The 20,969-nt window shown below is 39.4% G+C and overlaps 1 protein-coding gene across 4 annotated transcripts in view; it reads right to left on the bottom strand.

Moving 5' to 3' along the window:
* The window catches only part of SLC4A2 (solute carrier family 4 member 2), a 2,370,566-nt gene that overhangs the window by 96,112 nt on the left and 2,253,485 nt on the right, over positions 1-20,969 (bottom strand). For all 4 annotated transcript variants that reach the window (XM_044067584.1, XM_044067586.1, XM_044067587.1 and 1 more), the window contains one exon: positions 3,007-3,176. In XM_044067584.1, the coding sequence (XP_043923519.1) occupies positions 3,007-3,176 (170 nt within the window). The remainder of the gene's footprint in view (positions 1-3,006; positions 3,177-20,969) is intronic.

Here is a 20,969-nt window from a genome sequence, read left to right as displayed (position 1 = left end):
TTCATTGTTATAATAAACACAACTTGCTTATGTGTTTGAGATACGGATGTCAAGAAATTCACCTCAAATGCGTCGAGAACACAAAATTAATGGTTAAGAATGGAAACATGATCATAACTCTTTGTAGTGTATACAGCTTACTTGTTACAGAAAAAAGTGTTTTGTTGGCTTTCAAAACAATAAAACACTTTTGCAAGCTATGTCAGAAAGCAGTGTACCCATTTTATGTTTGCACCCACCTTCTGTGCTTCTCAGCTGACCAGATTTTCCAACAATGTCCAGATTTTCTGCCTAATATATTTGTCCTGTTCATCATAAAATTTATTTTCAAGTAAATCAGAGAGAAATGAAGTGACTAAATAATGACAAACATTTGAGTTTCAGACTTTGCAAAATTTAAGCCAACACTAATTCTGTTATTCTAGCTACTTTCTAAGCTCAAAGAGGAAGTTAGGGACACATTACTGGCACATACATCATGGAGAAACATATATGTCACCATTTGCTGGTCAGTACAGGCAGATTTGTTGGTCTAGCACAAGCCCCAGTCTTAACAAGTTATGAATGGGTCTCATATTACAGTAGAACTTAACTGATTTGTCTTTTTGAAGACATTGGAGAGTAATCACCACACTCCATGCACCACATGCAGTTTATACTGTGGAATGTTTTATACAAATAGTAACAACGGTTCTACTTACTATTTTTTTCCTTCTTAGTGTCCTAAACATCAATGACAAAGTGGGGTATAGGTTTCACACTCCACTCACAAGTTTAACAACGTCAGCAAAAGTCCAGTCTTTCTCAGACATTTTTTCTTGCTAATCCATATTTCACAAATGTGATTGATGCTTTATAGTTTCCTATTTATTCACCAATTTCAGTGTTGCTGGTCTTCTCCCTATTCATCTCAATCTCCCAACACTAGACACTGGTTCAAGTCCAAGGTACCCCTGATTCTTCTAGTCAACTCGTGCTTTTTTCTGACTCACAAGGATTTTTATTTGGAACACTGAAAAAGGTTTTACTGGCAAAGTCTCTTTATGAGCTTTATTGCCAGAAGAATATGAAGCAGAGTCCCCTTCTGTTTCTTGACTCACTTTTTATTTCCTCCTTAGCCTGTTCTGCATGAAAAATGTCCCTGATCCTCCAGGAAAAATATTGTGAAGTCAGATGGAAATAGCAGCTTGAATCTCATACCTGTCTTTAGACATTCTCCGATTGATGGGATAAATTTGTTTCTCTCCTGAGAATATTACCGTCTCTTATCGATTACTCTTTTCACACTGGGAAAGCTGAAATTAGGCACTTATCAGTGTGCAGCCATCTTAGAAATCCTGCCTCTGCTTCCTTATACTTCAGGGGTCTATATCAGATCAACGAATACATTAAATGTTCGAATCTGTAAAGGTCCACAGTTATAGATCGAACATTTATGTGTTCGAAAATCTTTAAAAACAAAAAACTAAGTCATAAATACATAAACCAAAGGGTGTAGGCAGGGGGGCAAGCCCCCCCTGCACCCCCCACACCCTTCCTACTTAAATATACCAACTTCGAGATCGCACTACAGTGCAGTGAAGGGGAAATTTCCTGTTTCCGCACTGTAGTGCACTGATGTGCGATCACGGAGTTGGTATATTTAAGGTGTGGGGGGTGCAGGGGTGCTTGCCCCCTGCTAAAACCCTTTTCTTAATTTCGGTTTTCTTTATTTTGTTTTTATTACATTTTCAAGCATTTAAATGTTCGATCTCTAAAGTTCGACCTTTAGAGATTCGAACATTTAAATGTTCATTGATGTAATATAGACCCTACTTCACTAGTGGAATTACCACCTCTGCTTCCTTGTACTTCTGCAGTGTTGATTACCCTTTACTTTCTGATGCAAGTACGGCAGACCCTGCCAACACACAAGAGGTAGCTCTCATACCAGAGCTCTTATTCAAGCCTGCCACATCTAATCTATTACTAGATACTTGAAAATAGCAATGAACAACCCATATTTTACTTTAAAGTACAGCAGAAACACACCCTTTTACTTTATTGCCATTCACACACAGATTTCCCGCAACAGGGACACAACCTTCTACAAGGATTTCATGAACAGGATTTAGTTAAGACTCTCCCTCTGCTTTTACTGTAGGTTCTAACTTGTATGCGATATAAATTTAATGACCAAGAACAAGTAATCCAATTTAACATTCATACCATAAATGTTAGGGTAAATATACAATGGAAAACACCCATTTCAATTGAACGTACTGTAAATTCCTCTTTGTCTGAGACATAAGCAAGTGCACACAATACTGAAATACAGAATTTTCCTGAGGTCATAGTGCCTGCTTACAGTATAGCAGTCACTCAGTTTTCTGAAGAGCACATTAATTTTATCCCTTGCATTGCCCTGAACACCTAAAACAAGCTAACACCCAGTCTTACATTAACAATAGCAGGAATAAAAAGAATGTAATCAAGGTATGCTTATCGCTGTTAACATAGTCCAAGTATGGTAAATGAGTTACCCCTTTAAGGTCTCTTGTGCCAGACGCAGTCAAGCCTATCTGACAGATACAATATTCAAACAGATTTTAAGTACAGGCAACATAAAAAGGACAGATTAAAGCACAGTTAAGAAGTGCCTGCAGTAGGACCCCAGGAAGGTAAAGCACAATCAAAAAAATGAAGACCAGCATGTTGGGGGGGGGGGGGGGGGTGACAAAAGCATGTCAGTGACTTCAGGCAAGAGACTAGAGGTCAACAATTCCAGGGAGCTCACCAAGGTATCAGTACACTGCTCTAATGAGTTGTGGTGGGGAAGAAAGATCTGTCATCTTCTAGATGTTCATATATCCCACTGGGCAGTTCCAACTATAGTGAAGCCATATTATGCGCTGCACTGGAGCAGCACTTGGCAGTTTCCTCACATTTACAAAACTGAAGACTTTGTATAGCTTTCCTCATGACAAATCTGAAACATTCATTTGTATTTTAGGGCCTTTTCCTTACCTTTTTGACATATATGACATCAGGGTGGTACTTTGGAGGCATTAGCAGCAGTAGTATACGTTCATAAAACTGAATTCCATTTAGTGATGTGACACCCATGTAAAGAAAGATGCCAAAAAGTACAGCCAATGGAATCTGACGCAAAACATCAGCAATTACAATGGAAAGACCTAGAAGACAGAAAGCAAAAAGTTAGTGATATCATATCCTCTTCACAGACTAGAGCAATAATAATATATGTCATTAGCAATTACTAAACTACTATTTGTACTTTAACTTTAGAAAGAAGATGAACTTAAGAGTTCTCTAATTAGGGTTGTCAATGTTTCAAAGCGTTCAAATTGGGACACTTTTTTATGAAATATAACATTTTACAAGACAGAAAATACAACAAAGCACTGCAAAGGACTGGACTTCACTTTTTTGACAAAGTAAAATCTCACAGTTACAGAATTTGAATTATTTTTGTTCTTTCCTACAACATTGAAGTGCTTCAGGTATAAAATATTTTTATGCATTTCTAGCAGGAACCTTAGGAAGTATTTTTTTGTCCTAATACCTCAGGATATTTATCATTTTTCATCTCTTTGTTTTGCCAGATGCAACTACCCATAATGGGGACTGCCATTCATAAAGGGACAGGTGGTTAACATTCTTACTAATTCAAAAATAGAAAATGCAGTTGTGTGAGTAAACTCAGCATCAGATGGACAAATAAGAGGATCACCACTTTATGAACTCAGAAAATGACAGATTGAGTATTAAACAGAGGTTCATTTGTCCCTAATCTTGTTTCTTTTTTAAGTTTATGGAAGGTCTATTACTCTTAATTCTCTGTAACTTCCAACCTAGAGGGCATTACTGCACTTAGGAAATGGAAAACTATTAGTTTATATATTTTTGTGATTATTTTATGTATATATTACTATGGTGTAAAACAGTTCTTCTGCTTAGACTGTAATGCTTTTAACACTTAAATTTGGTTTCTAAAGACTGCAGTCTGGTTTATCAAATGGGATAGTGAAGAAATTTTGAAATTTGCTAGTCTTGTCCACGTGTGTTTTGTGGACATGGAGAAGCCATATGATTCTGTACCTCATGCATTCCTGGTGTTATGCTGAATATGCTCAAGGTGGCACAGAATTGCACCCAAGAGTGTAACTAGTCTCATTACTTGTTCACAGTTTTCATGGACATGACATCAAGGTGGAGCAGTGGTTTGGAATGCAGTCATTTTTTGGGGGAAAAGGGATGCATCTCTGTTGTCTGCAGATGATGGTGATGTCTACTTTAGCTCATCTCACCACAAGTGACTGTGATCTCTAGTGTGCACTGGAGAGGTTCATCATCCACTTGTGAAGGGACTGGAATGAGAATCAGCACTTCTAAATCAGAAGTTATGGATCGCTGCTGGAATAAAATGGACTGCTGTTTTCAGCTCAGGACATCTCAGCTACCTCAAGTGGAGGAGTTCTAACTATCTTGGTGTCTTGCTCATAAATGAGTGTAAAGAGGATCAGACGATTAACCAGCAGATGAGAACATTATGGCGGTATTGTACTGGACCCTGGTACTGAAAAAGAAGCTGAATCCTAGGACAAAGCTCTCAATTTATCTATCAGTGTATAGCCCCCATCATCTCCTATGGTCATGAACTTCAGATAATGACTCAAGGATGAGATCATAGATACAAACTGTAGAAATGAGACTCCCATCCTGGCCCTTTGGTGCTGAGAGTGAAGCAATGACATTGACTCAGGCCTCAATACTGGAAGAGCCAGGCATGGAGGGAGAGGTGTGAAGGAGAGTGGCCTGTTTGCCTCTCCTGGGGAGGGGGTTGCAAAAGCTTGGGGAGCACAAAGGTGAAATACAATTTCTCTACTAGAGACTGGGGAAGCCACTTCCTCTACTTCTGCAGAGTGGGTGTGGCAGCTCAGTGCCAACATCACTTCTGGAAATGAGAGACTATGAAGCATGCAAACTCATTACACAGCCTTTTCAGTTGTTTAGACGGGCATGCACACAGGGAGATGGGACTAAAGGAAAAACCTCAAACCATCTGGCTGTCTAAATGAAGGCCCCCTCTTGGTTAACTATCACCACAATGATGGAGAACAAGTTTGCCTATGTAAGGTGTCTTCTTCTTCTTTCGGCTGCTCCCGTTAGGGGTTGCCACAGCAGATCAACTGTTTCCATTTCTTCCTGTCCTCTGCATCTTGCTCTGTCATACCAACCACCTGCATGTCCTCTCTCACCACATCCATAAACCTTATCTTAGGTCTCCCTCTTTTCCGGTTACATGGCAGCTTCATCCTTAGCATCTTTTTCCCAATATACTCTGCATCCCTCCTCAGCACATGTCCAAACCAATGTAATCTTGCCTCTCTGGCTTTGTCTCCAAACCTTCCAACCTGGGCTGACCCTCTAATATACTTATTCCTAATCCTGTCAATCCTAGTCACACCCAGTGCAAATCTTAACATCTTCAACTCTGCCACGTCAAGCTCTGACACCTGCCTTTTTGTCAGTGCCACTGTCTCCAACCCAAATAACATAGCTGGTCTCACTACCCTCTTGTAGACCTTCCCTTTCACTCTTACAGGTACTCGTCTGTCACAAATCACTCCTGACACTCTTCTCCACCCACTCCATCCTGCCTGTACTCTCTTCTTCACCTCTCTTCCACACTCACCGTTACTCTGAACTATTGACCCCAAGTATTTAAACTCATCCACCTTCACCACCTCTACTCCTTGCATCCTTACCATTCCTCTATCCTCCCTCTCATTCACACACATATATTCTGTCTTAGTCCTGCTGACCTTCATTCCTCTTCTCTCTAGAGCATATCTCCATCTCTCCAGGGTCTCCTCCACCTGTTCCCTACTCTCACTACAGATCACAATGTCATCTGTAAACAGCATAGTCCACGGGGACTCCTGTCTGATCTCGTCTGTTCCAAATCCCTCAGTGGCAAGTACTTGTTTCTCCAACTGTGACATTTCACTTCCTGCCCGCCTATGCTGATCTCTTGATATTTTGCAGATTTTGAGAGTCCTCACTGTCTAATCGCTTTGATTTGCTGCAATCTCTTACATATACATATCCACACCTCCACTCACCCAACAAATACACAGTACAATTTGTTCATCTCAGGTCCTGTTATGTTATGTACATAACATTTTTAAGCTGTGTTAAATTTCAAATGACATCTAACCTAATCAGTGACTGCCACCTTCCAAAACCACCTCCTTCCACAAACACAAACACATTTACTCACATGAAGTGAGCTAAAAGCAGGTAACCTGTTTTTTTTTGGGGGGGGTGGGCTCGTCTGTCACTCAGTGGTATGAATATTGGCTCAATGTTTGTTACTGCTCACTGGAAGTTGGCTTCTCTAACAGTGATTTTAAATTACATGCTTTCTGTAACAAAAAAATTGGGGAAGTTCCTATTTTACTTATCAGATCTTGGCTAACCATAATTTTCCAACTGTTATTAAGAATATTCTTCATGGAAGTGTCATCTATTGATAAAGAAATGAGGAAAACTTTACTAAAAACAACATTATTTCCTTTTCTTCTCTCATTAAATCCAGTTTGTAAAATAGGTGAAAATGACCAGCTCTACCCAATTTAATGTATTCCGAAACTGTAACAAGTTTATCCTTAGGTTAACTCTCATACAATTCTACTATATAATCAATTTTTATGAAAAAAACTGAGTATCCTCACTAATTATCCTACACACCCAAATCATCTGACCTTTAATAACACTACATTTCGTAAAATGTGGATGACAGCTTCTAAAATGTAAATAATTCTTAATAAATGGATTCTTCTTAAAACAATATACTTCTGAAATTGTAACTAGTCTTCTTCATACTGACTGTGACATCCAAAAAATTAACCCAAGTAGCTGTGTCACATACTGTAAACCATGAAAAGAATTGGTACTGTTGTTAAGGTCTTTAAATAAATTCTGAAAAGTAATGTCACTGGTCCACAAATAAAATCATCAATGTACATTTTTGTATGACTTCATGTGTTTATAACTAGGGTGTTAAAACAAAGTGATGCTCCCACCATGCTAAAACTAAATTGGCAAACACAGGGCAGCTGTTGCACTCACAGCCACTCCCCTCTTTTGATTGTAAAAAAAGATTATTGCACAAAAAACATTGCTTCTTAGTAATAAATCACAAACAGTGTTTGCTTCTATGGTGGTTATATCACAACTGATTACGGTAATATATATATATATTATACTCCAAACCTGTATCCTGCGAGACAGTGGTGTACACTGACCAAACAAGACTTCACACTAAAACTGTAGTCCTTTAAGGTATCCAAAAAACTTCATGAAACTTTCGAATATGAAAAAACTATACTTAATCCTGTAGTGCAAAAAAAGTCCAAAAATAACTAAAATAGTTTCCATTTTACTGTTTGGAGCCACGGCAACAGGGTGAATGCTTAAACTACTCGTATTTTAGGAACATCAAAAAATGTTCCTACAATTGGGAAAGGAATTTTCAAAAATCCAATAATACCAAGTCAATATAATTCTGATGAAAAAAGCTGTAGGAAACAATAAATTTACATCTCTTATGTATAAAATAGAGAGGCACTTGTTGATAAAAATTGTCACTAAATAACTCCCATTGTCTGTGTTCATGAATTGTAAATGGTTCATGCTATGCAACTCTGCTAGCGATTGATTCTGGCTGACTCTTAAAAGGTTGACGCAAATCTTGTTCACAAACTTCCACAAATGTAGTCCATGGAGAAACAAGACTAGGACTGTGTTTGTCAACAGTTTTGTCATAATCGTTAAAATGTGTAATGTCACAAAAAATACAGGTCAAAAAAAGGTTCCTAGCATATAAATGAACACAAGTCGGTCAACCAGATGGTACAAATGTAAAACCTTTAGAGAGTACTTCCAGTTGTTTGGGGGGGGGGGGGACTAAAACAAAATAGTACCTGAAAGTTGAAATCACAGGATGAGAGCATGCTGGTAAACTGACCAACTCTGACAATATTAGTACTGCCCTAATTGGAGAATCACAGCCATTTAGTAGAACAAGTCAGTCTAGTGGATGCAAATGCAGCTGCCTCACTTCCTAAACTCCCATTCAGACATCTGGGAAAATCACAGCTAAACAGAAGCCAGACCTTGAGGTTGATCTCTCTGTCTCTGCAAATAGTACTGGGAAAGTTTCGTGTCACTAGTGATCTAACAGTCTGAAACCACACCCTTCTCAACTGCAGTGCAGTGCAGAAATGTGAATTATTTACAGTAAGATGTAGAATTGGTTGGGGGGGGGTGTGCAAAATGAATCTCCCTTACCAAGGGACTTGAAATGCAACCACCATTAACTCCCTCTTGCTGTATTGCACCAAGAAGAACAGGAGGCTGTGGCCTTTTCCCAGGCAGCACACAGTATAATCTCCAAATTGCCAAATTTCGCAAAATCCCATTTAACCATGGCTTTTGAATCTCTAGCTCCCATAGCTCTCAACCTTCAATCTGTAAAATGAGGAACACTAGCCCTCATAATGTGGAACAAATGGGCAAAAAGTGGAACACATACTAATGGCGTACTAACAACTTCAACTAAGAAGGTCATAGGATAGTTAAAATATGCTGGTTTTACTAATAAAGAAGATATGTTAATGAATTTATATGATTCATTTCTATTTACAATAGATTTCACTAAAAAAAATTCCTAACACTGAATGTGTGACAGAGTCTTTCAATGTGGAACATTTGAGAAACTTGGAGGAACATGAACTTTTTAAGACCCCAAATGAGGTACGTTCCTCGTAATGAGGTACACTTGAGAGGTAACAGGCAACTGCTGAGGAGATTTATGCCTCTGTGTGACCCACTGACCTATCACTTCTGTGTACAGGAGGTACAACCTCATGCTCCCTTGCTTGTTTAGACACCACATGATGGACTGGTTGCCAGAGTGAATTAGAAAGGGCAGTGAATGCAGTGTTCCCATCTGTGCTTTGAAGGCTACAAAGACTGCAAACATCTTTAGCTCCTTGACATGAAGCTCCCTCTTCAAGGAGGAGACCATGTCCTTTGAATTACATCCGGCCCAAGATAAGCTTCCTATCCCAGCAGTTAAGTATCGGTCATAAAGACCTACAACAGGCTTAAGCTGAAAGAAGCAGAGCCCTGCAATTGGAGCTACTTGGGCTGCTTCTCTGAGGTCCTCATTTCTTCATCTGTCCCACAGTGTGCATCCTACCACCCATCTCGGGCACTTCATTTCCATCACCTCTTGCTTCTTTACTGCTCTGCCTTCACTGCCCAGGTTTCTGTACCATACAGGAGTACTGATTACATCACTGTTTTGTACACATTATTTTTCAGCTTCTTTAGCATTCTTGTGTCATACACTAGCCTTAACACTCTGAACAAGATGGCTGCAGCCCCTCTGATTCTAGTTCTGACCTCCTCATTTACACTTCCCTTCTCTTCAACCACCCCTCAAAGGTAATTGAATCTGTTGACCTGTTCCACTATTTTTCCTTCTATCTCATTTTTTCAAATTCTTCTGATTTCCTCCATTTACAGCCATTACAACTGACTTACACATACTCAGTTTCACTGCATGTGCCTTCAGCTTTGCATTTCATTCCCCTATCCTTTGCCGAAGTTCTTATTCAGAGTCTACCTGTAATGCTACAGGTCTTCCCCAACCAGTGCATCTAGAATGTTGTTGCTGAACTCCTCCTTAGAGAAAGAGGGCCTCAGCCACACCATCCTGTCAACCTGCACAGGCACCTGCCCAAGTCTGTGGCCCTGCTACTGTGCCTGCACAATCAAAATAGCAGCCGGATATACTAGAACATAATGGAAACCATAAGCAAAATATTCTCCACCTCTTCCTTTAACCTAGACTCAAGAATGTTAGCCATTTTTTTTCTGAAACTGGTGCACTAGGCTAGAATGGAGAAAACTGAGCCAAAAAGCTGACAGACTGAAGTCCCAACACAGCACAACAGTGTATTCACTTGTTACAGATGGCCAAAGCTTCTGAATGCCTACTGGCAAGAAGGCAAAATGATGAGATTTCTGGGATCTATGCTGAACCAGACAGATAAAAAGAAATACAATTCAGGCTAAAGATATGTAGGTGAGAGTTTAACTCCAGGTTCAGGGTCTTATACAGGTAATTTGTCTACTTGAGGACTAAAGGAGCAGAGTCTTGGTGCTTATGTGTGGAAAAGTACATTTTTAATGACTGCTTCTATATTGGAAATGACATAAGGCTCCTCCCATTTCTTCTCTAGATATGCATTTAGGTGCTTCTTGAGAGAAAAGCCTATAGTTCAGAGGCCAATCCATACAGGAACACAACTGTAAATGTTGCTGCAAAGCTAGGGATCATCCAGAGGGGTGACAGGGTGAAACGGACATATCATCCTTGACTATCACAGACACAATGACCTTTCAGTCTTCAGTCTCGCTGACACAGCCCCACCCACTAGCAACAGAAGTAAGCTTCCACACATTCTCATGGGAAAGCATGTAATGGCTGAAAGCAATCTGGTACCCAGAGACTTGCCAGCTGATGGCAGTGCACAGGCCACAGAGGCAAGTATTCAGTCTATCATACTATAAGGGTGTGATCCCATATGCATGACTCAATCTCCCACTAGACATCAAATATTTGGTTGATGTCTATGTCTTAAACCACAAAGTCCTGGTGTGGAATGACCCAGCAGTACCCCCCTCCCAACTTGTGCCGACAGATCATCTTGGGTCCTGGTGAGTCCATGGGAGTAGACTCCTTGACCTACAGTACTCCTGACCTGAGGGAAGTGACAATAGAGACCACTAGTAGATAAAGCAGGCCCTGCAGTACTGCAACTGCACGGCTCCAAAAAGACCTTATAGCAGTAAAGAATTGTGAGCCAGCAGACTGTAGCATAAACCAATGTATTAGCTCAAAGGCATGAAAAGGAGACCAAACTGACCGGTTTCGGCTGTAAAAATATAAAGCCTTCTTCAGTGCAGTAAAAACATATTCACTTGTTCTCCCTCTTATAACTTACCTCTAAATGAAGCTCCAAATTAATAAATTAATTATTCAATTCACCATACTATTTAAAGGTATTCATTAAGACCCGGTGAAAATAGTGCCCCCAGTTTGATGATCCATTAAGCATTTTTTACAACAACCGTACAAGTGACAATTATTATTGAAATTTGGGACAGTTAAGGGTTGGTAATTAGTTACATCGAATGTCCGAACTGCGAACAATGGAAATTATACAGTTTTATGGCTTTTGAAACTTCATTGAAGGCGGGCTTTTTGTATTTGAAAACCACTTTAACTGTGTATTTTTTTACTACGTAAGCAGCTCTATACCAGTTCTGCATCTTGGCATTGTATTGGGCACCATTTTATGAATTTTACTTCATAGTCATGGCCTGTGTACAGGACTTGGTATAATTTCGGTGCATGACCAATATATCACACTGGTACTAATCTACAAGCCCTTGTGGAATACGTTTCTTCATATTTTCATGAAACAAAGAAGAAGAATAAGTAAAGATACAGGGTCGGATGTTCACTATATTTTTTTGAACTTCATTGTATGTTGGTTTTTGAGTACAGAGGGACATTAGGGAATGTGCTTTATTGGAAACTACGTGTATTCACAGTCTAATAACTTTAAACCAGTTTTGAGGTTATTGAACACAAATGATTTCTTTACTGACATCATTAGCTACAGATATTCACCAATTACGATGATTTTTTTCAAAATCTGCTTTTGAACTTAAAACAGTATATTAAAAACGATACCATGCGCTGGGTCCAATGTCTGGATGTAAAAAGGAGATTAAATATTCCACAATAAAGACAGTCACAAGCTCGAATATAAAAGAATACGAAAACTGCATAAATGTCAGAGTCAAGCAATTTAATATTGCAAAACTGTTAGCGCTTTCACCCGTAGGCTTCTTCAGACAGTACAATAACACATGAATCATTCTTAATTTAAATACAAGGGTGTTACTGGTGATAGGTTAAAATTTTTTTTAATTTAATCACATGGTAAAAAGCAAATCTCCAAGTATTTAAAAACATAGTACATCTAATAAAACGAACAAGCTCTAAACTTCATAGCGAACTATGCAAATATTAATAATAAAGTGCATCCAGTATAAAAATACATTAAATATACATTAGTTATAAAAAACATGTCAAAAGTGTGTATAAGTTAAAAACAATCTATATAAAACTGATGTTGTCAACAACACTAAGGTCTATAGCACCTCTTCTTCCTTAGAACTGGTGCAATATGTACCTTCTCATTCAACCCAGGAGGCTTATCAGCCCTGCACCTAATTATCCAGTTCATCTCTCTTTCTAGGGTATGATTAATGAAGTCACCTCCCCTAATATTGGGGAAAACCTCCTGTATAATACAGAACAAAAATGTATGTTGTGGACCAGCTGACTTAACATGTCTAGCTAGTGCATTAGTAACACTACCTGTCCTTATTTGATACATATGCTCCCTAATTCTCTCTTTAAATGTTCTGTTCGTTTTACCAATGTAAAACGAAGTGCAGGCAGAACACCTGGCCAGATAGATGACATTGGAACTCATACAATTAGTATTGGTATAAAACTTAAACTCAAATTTAGTAACTGGGTGAACAAAGGAGGTCCTGGTGTCTATCAATGCACACTGATTACAATGTCCACATGGATTCGTATTTATAGTCAATAGAGTATTAGAGCACAGGACAGGGTGTGAGGTCTTATTACATAACATACTTCCTAAATTAGGCTTATTTTTGTAACTAACCATTAGTTTTGGTCCTACTACTTCCCTAACAGCTGGATCAATAATCAATATCTCCCATCGCTTTTCCAAGAAATTCCTTATAGCCCCAACATCCTGAGTGTAAAAAAGGGGGGCCCTTAGTGAATTAGAAGAGGTCATGCGAACAGGATGTACAACATCATTAACCAAAACTGACTCAGAGTAATAGGGTCTTGCTACAGTGGAACGAAGCAAACTAACTTCTGACTCCATCTTGTCGAAGGTGTGATCATCATACCCTCGATGCATAAACATCTCTCTCATTCTATTAAGTTCCTCTGTATAGCCAACCTCAGTAGGGTTCAACCTGGCTGCCCTCATGATTTGTCCCTTCATAACATTGTGGAACACACAGGTTGGATGCATGCTCTGCATATGAAGCAAAGCATTCCGATAACAAGGTATCCGATGTATACATGTGTTGATAAGACCATTAGGAAGTCTGTATAAAAGAACATCCAAAAAAGAAATGTTTTCTTTAGAATAACACAAGGTGAATTTTAAGAAATCTGTGAACTGAGTAATGTCATGAAAAAACAACAACAATTCATCCTTCGTACCAAACCAAAGGAAGAAAAGGTAATCTACAAACCTTTTATAAAAACCTATGTGTTCCTTGTAATGACTAAGCTGGAAGAGATACTGTTCCTCCCAGTAGGCCATGACAATGTTGACGAAGCCATTGGCACAGGAGGTGCCCATAGCTACGCCATCATTCTGCAGATAAACAATGTCCCCAAACATGAACACATTGTTAGTAAGTATGGTCTCCAAAAAAGAGCCAATAAATCAATAAACTTGCTAGTATAGTCAGACTTACTTCTTAAATAACTTTGAAAAAACTGAACACCTAAATCATTGGGTATAATGGTGAATAAACTCACCACATCTAAGGTGACAAGTAGGAACTCACATGAGGGATCTACATTTTTCATAAAATCATAAAGTTCTATCAGAAATTGTTTACTATCTTTTAAAATATGAGGGCTTCTGTCAACCATAGGCCTAGAAAAGTGCTCAAGATAAATGGACATGGGTTCGGTTAACCAACCCTGTCCCGAGACAATGGGTCTCATGGGTGGATGATTCAACGACTTGTGCACCTTAGGAAGACCCTGTATGTTTGGAATTCGTGGGTTCTTTACTTTCAAATAATGATAAAGTTCCTCAGTGATATCATAGCTCAAAACTAGCTCATCTAACATATCAAAGACTTTAAATATCTTCTCTGTAACTGCTTGCATGTCAATCTAGGTATAAAACAATCCTTCACTCAGCAATGACCTCATACTTTCTGTATAATCAACTAAGTCCATTAAAACAATGGGCCCGCCTTTGTCGGCTGGTCTAATGACAATATCAGGGTCCATTCTCAAGGCTTCCAGGGCCTGTCGTTGATGGAAATTTAGGTTCTGCCTATATCCATAGTTTCTGTTTTTACTGAAGTACTCGTGGATATCATTCTCCACTAAACGTGAGTAAGTATCTAATAAAGGGTGTAGCTGGGGTATGTACACACTGTTAGATCTAAATCTCACCTCTTTAATATCACTATCTGTGGATTGAAAATCTAATCTAAGCTGTATATTTCTCACAAAACACTTCAAATCTAATATAGACTCTACCAAATCACCACGTCTAGTGGGTATGAAACTCAGGCCCTTATTCAAAACATCATATTCATACAGAGTCAATGCCCTACTAGTCAAATTAATCACTGGCGAGTTGTGGTCCTCTCCCACATCTTCTTGAGGGTGGGACCTACTACCTCGTTGCCTGACCCTTTCCTTTTGTGTCGTCCTCTGCTCATAGACCTCCCTCTCCCTAATCGCTGGTTCTGCGCTATAGGGAAAGGGTGGAAAGCAGTTTCAGTTGTATTCTCTGAACTAGGATTACTATTTACTATTGAGGTCTTTTTTCTCACAACCATATCAGTTGTTTTAACATGTACCCCACTACTAGGGGACTGTGTCACTGTACTCTCAGCATTATTAGTTACGGAGGTAGCTACAACTACTGATATATCATCTGAAGACCCTGTCGGTTCTGTGACATTGTTAGGAGTGTTCACAAATGAAGTAACCATGACAGGCGGCTCAGTATTAATGACTCTACCATGTGAGGTAGATACACCTCTATGTGCATTTGTAGCATTCACTGTTCTATTATGAGAAAAAGCAACATTATTCCCATTCATTTCTTGCCCATGTCCAGTTGGTCTCGGCCAAGTGAACACATGATTACTACTGAAATCTTTTAAATCCCTCAAGATTTTACCCTTTTTCTGTTCTAGCAATGTGATTAAATTAAAAAAAATTTTAACCTATCACCAGTAACACCCTTGTATTTAAATTAAGAATGATTCATGTGTTATTGTACTGTCTGAAGAAGCCTACGGGTGAAAGCGCTAACAGTTTTGCAATATTAAATTGCTTGACTCTGACATTTATACAGTTTTCGTATTTTTTTATATTCGAGCTTGTGACTGTCTTTATTGTGGAATATTTAATCTCCTTTTTACATCCAGCCATTGGACCCAGCGCATGGTATCGTTTTTAGTTTGCATTAGTGTTATTTCCACTGCTATTGCTGGGTCGCTGCTCCGTTGTTTTGGTGTAGTTTTTATTTGCGTTTTAAAACAGTATATATTTTGTGAGCATTTTTCATGTATTTAGTTTAAATAATCAATGTGTAACAGTTAAACAGTGCAGGGACAATCTCACTGTATGAATACATGTGGGATAGGACATTAGCCAACTGTTTATTGCAAAATATATTCTTAGGAACATCCATGATTCATACATATACTTTTGGTCCTTGAACTACTGGCCTTTTGGACTAGGGATTAGTGAACCTATAACAAGGATTTATACCCTATATTGTGATCTTTATTTTTAAAGTTGATGCCTATGAATCTATATCTAATATTTTACTTGTCCACTTTTCAAACAAATCTACATATACTATAATTGAATTTTGATCCATTTTGAGACTTGGTCTTTAAATATTTTATACAAGGATTTTTTTCGTTAAACAAAGGATTCTGAGGGCCCTAAATATTTGGCAGGAAGTACACTCATATTGGAGTTTAATTTATTAGATTATCAATACCTGTTCAACATTTGGATGTTGGTTTTATGACCATTAACTTTAACCTTCCTTGGTCCATGGTTGGGTTTTTGGCATGACAACTATTATTCATGTATGGCAAAGGTTGTTACAGTTCATGTCTTTTGAACATGGTGGAGAATATATATATATATATATATATATACATATATATACATATATATATACATATATATATATATATATATATATATATATATATATATATATATATAATGACTATGGGCTTAGCACTGCTTTGTAATTAAAATCAGTTTGCAAACTGACTTTACAGCAGGGGCTAATATTGCCCTAAGTCTCCTTATATGTACATTTTACAACTGTGGAGTCATCGATTTGTGTGTGTTAAGACTTAGCACTGCTTTGAAGAAAAAAAAAAAAAAATATATATATATATATATATATATATATATATATATATATATATATATATATATATATATATATATATATATAGATATAGATATATATATACATAGATATAGATATATACACACACACACACACAGGAGCAGGGGCTAACATTGTCCACACTTGACACTTCCATACTGTACATGAACATAGCACTGCCGCAAATGTTGTCTCTTTTACAATTTATATGATCAAAATAACAGAATATTACTCTAACCTAACCACTGGATCAAGTTTATGCATTTTTGATTACCTCAATGGGGATACTCATATTTCTAACTCCTGGTGTTGGAAGAAGGGACAAACAGCATTTAATTTGTGCTGATTATTAACCACCAATGGATCTTACAAACCTGCTACAGGGTTTATCCTCAGATAGGGATAATTTGGCCATTTTTTTGCCTTGGCAATACAGCCAATCAAAATGGGACAGAGGATCTGGTATTAGAAAATACATGTGAGGCACAGTTTCTCAAACTTAAAAGTATGAGGTCCCTTTGGACCAACGTATGGCATTCCAAGCTCTTCAAGGCATATTTAACTAAGGACATTTCACCATGGGGGGTTGAGGGTACGTATACAGCCATTGGTTCCAAATACTGATATGACCCTTACAAAACAATGGGCTGTCGCTCAACAAAGAGCCTCTATGAGCTTTGTTGAAATCTTAGCCTCTCATTATGAGAGAAAGTAAAGTTGTGTACACTTACCATAAATGTAGATGTTAGAGTGTATTCACTGCTGCAGTCCTCACATATAACATACGGCTCCCGGTAGCCCTCAGTCAGCCCGAATACCAGAGTCCTTGGTATATAACGTCGGCTGCCGCCAATTGTAAAACTGATGTCAGAACATCATGTATAAAGGGGGGCAGCCGACGCCATTTCCTCAGTTTTCCTTGCCTTAACTGTCAGGAGCCCCCAAAAGAAGGCTAACCCAGGAAGGTAGCAACCTGGACACGTCATGCAAAAAAAATATATAAATAGTCTGTGCCTTAGGAAAAAAGGGGGAATGGAGGGTGGGAAACCAGAACTGCAACAGTGAATACACTCGAACATCTACATTTATAGTAAGTGTACACAACTGTACTATGTCCTTCGTGTTTCATTGTTGCATTCCTCACATATGGGTTGATTCCCAAAGCCCAGGAAAAAGACAAAGGGTGGAGGTAGGATCACAGATTAAGGGTTGGTAAGAAGGCCCTGCAAAACTGCAGAGGCAAAACCAGCCCTAGATTTAGAAAACAAAGGTAGATTGTAATGCTTTGTGAAAGTATGGACAGAAAAAGTACAGTTTTGTACCTACCATAAATGTAGATGTCCTAACATATGGGTTGTCCTGCCTCAGGCAGCCCTTCGGTCGGCCGGATTCCAAAGTCTGGGTCTGGCCTCGGCTGATGTCGCACTTCACCCGACGTCATAGCTGCTGGGGTATAAAGGCATCAGCCGACGCCATTTTCCTCAGTGTTTCTTGCCCCAGATGCCAGGTGCCCTCTAGGAAGGCTAAATTTGTTTAAATGCAGATAATTCCAAACAATAGAAAGCAAAATATATATACATATATACATACAAACAAATACACCATAATAGATTCCCCCAGGTAGCTAAAAGAGGGGTAAGTACCCTAGGAATACCACAGAGGGGAAGGAGGGTGGGTAATCCTGACTGCAGATGCATACCTATAGGACATCTACATTTATGGTAGGTACAAAACTGTACTATGTCCTTCAAGGATGCATCTGCAGTCCTAACATATGGGTAGAATACCATAGCCAAACTGGGGGAGGAGGCACTAAGATAATGATGGTGTAGTTAAGATCCCTTGCAAAACAGCAGTTGCAAAACCTGCTCGGGATCTGGAGTATAAAGGAAGATTATAATGCTTGGCAAATGTATGCACGGAGCTCCAAGTAGCAGCTTCTAAAATGTCTTTGGTAGCCACTCCTCGTAGGAAAGCTGTAGTGGTGGCTGTAGCTCTTGTGGAGTGAGGCCTGATATTTTCAGGAGTTGTCTTTCCATGAATAGAGTAGCAAAATCTAATGCAATTTCCTATCCATTTTGAGACTGTCTGTTTTGAAATTGCTTTTCCTTGCACTCCTGTTGCATATGCTACCAGAAGCTGGTCAGTTTTTCTGCTGGCCTTAGTTCTGTCCAGATAGTAGCACAACTGTCTGTGCACATCCAGGGTATGTAGTAGTCTTTCCCCCCTGTTCTGTGGGTTGGGGAAGAATGTAGGTAAATGAATAGCTTGGTTCAATGATACCCTGGAGACCACTTTTGGCATAAAAGTAGGATTAGTTCTCAGAGACACTCTATCTTGATGCAAGATAAGGAAAGGCTGTACTGCCAATTAATGCCTGTAACTCAGATACCCTTCTTGCTGAAGTGATTGCTAGCAGGAATGCAGTTTTCCAAGATAAGAACTGTAAGTCTGCTGTTGCTGCTGGTTCAAAAGGGGGAAGTGTTAATTTTTCCAGCACAAAGTTGAGATCCCATCTAGGTAGAGGTGGTTTCCTTGGAGGCTTTACGTTTTTGATTCCTCTCAAGAACTGCCTGAGTAGAGGATGAGAGAAGACTGGAGGATCCATGTTGTACTCTGCTGAAATTGCTGATGCATGAATTTTAATGGAGGAGTAGGACAAGCCATTGTGGAACAGTTCTGCTAAGTATTCCAGGATGTGTGCCATATTTGCCAATGAGACATTTTCTCCCTTTGCTGCACTCCAACTGAGGTATCTTTTCCATTTGGCTGAATATGTTTTCCTTGTGGAGGGTCTGCGTGCCTCCAGGATAATGTCCTTAACCCTCTGAGATAAATCTGGTTGATTTTGTTTTATGCAATATTCCAAGCAGTTAGCTGCAGTGTTTTCAAGTTTGGATGCAGGGTCTTGTAGTTGTTCTGTGTTAGAAGTAAGGGACATAGAGGTAGAGGCCATGAGTGTGCCCGAGACATGCTTCTCAGTAGCGGGTACCAATGTTGTCTTGCCCAGTCTGGAGCTATTAGGATTACCTTTGGTTGTTCCTCTCTGATCTTCAGTAGGACTTTGTACATCAAAGGAAGAGGTGGAAATGCATATGCTGTCAGGTTTTTCCCGCTGAAGGAAAGGGAGTCCACCCTCCAGGCAAGTGGGTGGTATACTCTTGAGCAGAATTTCTTCAATTGGTGGTGTGTGGGGAGGCGAACAGGTCTATCTCTGGCATTCCCCATTTCTTTGTTATGGTTTTGAAGATATCTGGATGCAGCATCCATTCGTGAGCATCCGTGGTAGTTCTGCTTAAGGTGTCTGCTAGTGAATTTTCTTTTCCTGGTACATATCTGGCCTGCAGTTGAATGTTGAGATTCAGGGCCAAATTCCACAGGTCCATTGCCATCCGGCATAGAGGATATGAGTGTGTACCTCCCTGTTTGTTGATGTAACACATGACTGTGGTATTGTCCGTCCTTATCAGCAGGTGACCTTGTTGGAGGAATGGTCTGAATGCCTGGATTGCATGCTTCACTGCCAGCATCTCCTTTAGATTTATGTGTAGATTCAGCTGGTCTTGGGACCATAGGCCTTGTATACACTTGTCCTCCATGTGTGTCCCCCCAGCCTAGGTCTGAGGCGTCCGTGGTGATGGTCTGGCTGGGATGTGGTTTATGGAAAGGCAATCCTCTGTTTATCTGACAGGCCTAAGCCCACCACAGGAATTCATTTTTCAGGCATGGAATTATTGGAATCTGGGCTTCTAGACTGTGCTTGTGTTGAGACCATACATTCCTTAGGTACCATTGCAACTTTCTCATATGCAGCCTGGCATGCGGGATCAAGATTATGCAGGATGCCATGTAACCCAGGGCTTGCAGGACTTTCCTTGCAGTAAGCTGAGTTTGAGTTGTTAATGCCATGAAATAGACTGGCAGTTGCTTTTGTTTTTCCTCTGTGAGAAAAGCCATCTGAGTTGTTGTACCCAGTTCTGCACCCAAAAATGTTATCCTTTGGGATGGTACTAGCCTTGACTTTTGAATGTTGACTGTGTATCCCAAGGCTTGCAACAGTTGTATGACATTTGCCAAATCTTTTGTTAATTTTGCCTTGTTGTCAGCTTGTATTAGGCAGTCGTCCAGGTATGGGTAAATTTGAATTCCCTGAAGCCTGCAATGAGCAATTACTGATGCCAGGCATTTCGTGAATACTCTGGGCAGTAGATAAGCCAAAGGGCAATGCTGAGAATTGATAATGCTCTGATCCTGCAAGAAATCTGAGGTGTCTTCTGCAATCTGGTCGTATAGGGACGTGCAGGTATGCCTCCTTGAGATCTAGAGTCACCAGCCAAGACTCCTTGCCCAGCATGGGAAGAAGTTGCTGGAGGGTCAGCATTTTGAATTTTGGAACAATGAGGTATGTGTTCAGTGCGGACAAGTCGAGAATAGGTCTCCATTGATTTTCTTTTCTTGGTACAAGGAATAGTCTGGAGTAAAATCCTTGGCCTTGTTCCATAGGTGGTACCTTTTCTATAGCTCTCATCCTTAGTAAGTTGTTGATTTGCTTTAGAGCCTCTGTTTTCTGGCTTGGTGGAA

This window comes from Protopterus annectens, chromosome 3.part1 (assembly GCF_019279795.1).
Source record: "Protopterus annectens isolate FY-2018-M chromosome 3.part1, PAN1.0, whole genome shotgun sequence".
Lineage (NCBI taxonomy): Eukaryota > Metazoa > Chordata > Ceratodontiformes > Protopteridae > Protopterus > Protopterus annectens.
This window is presented reverse-complemented; position numbering and strand designations above follow the sequence as displayed.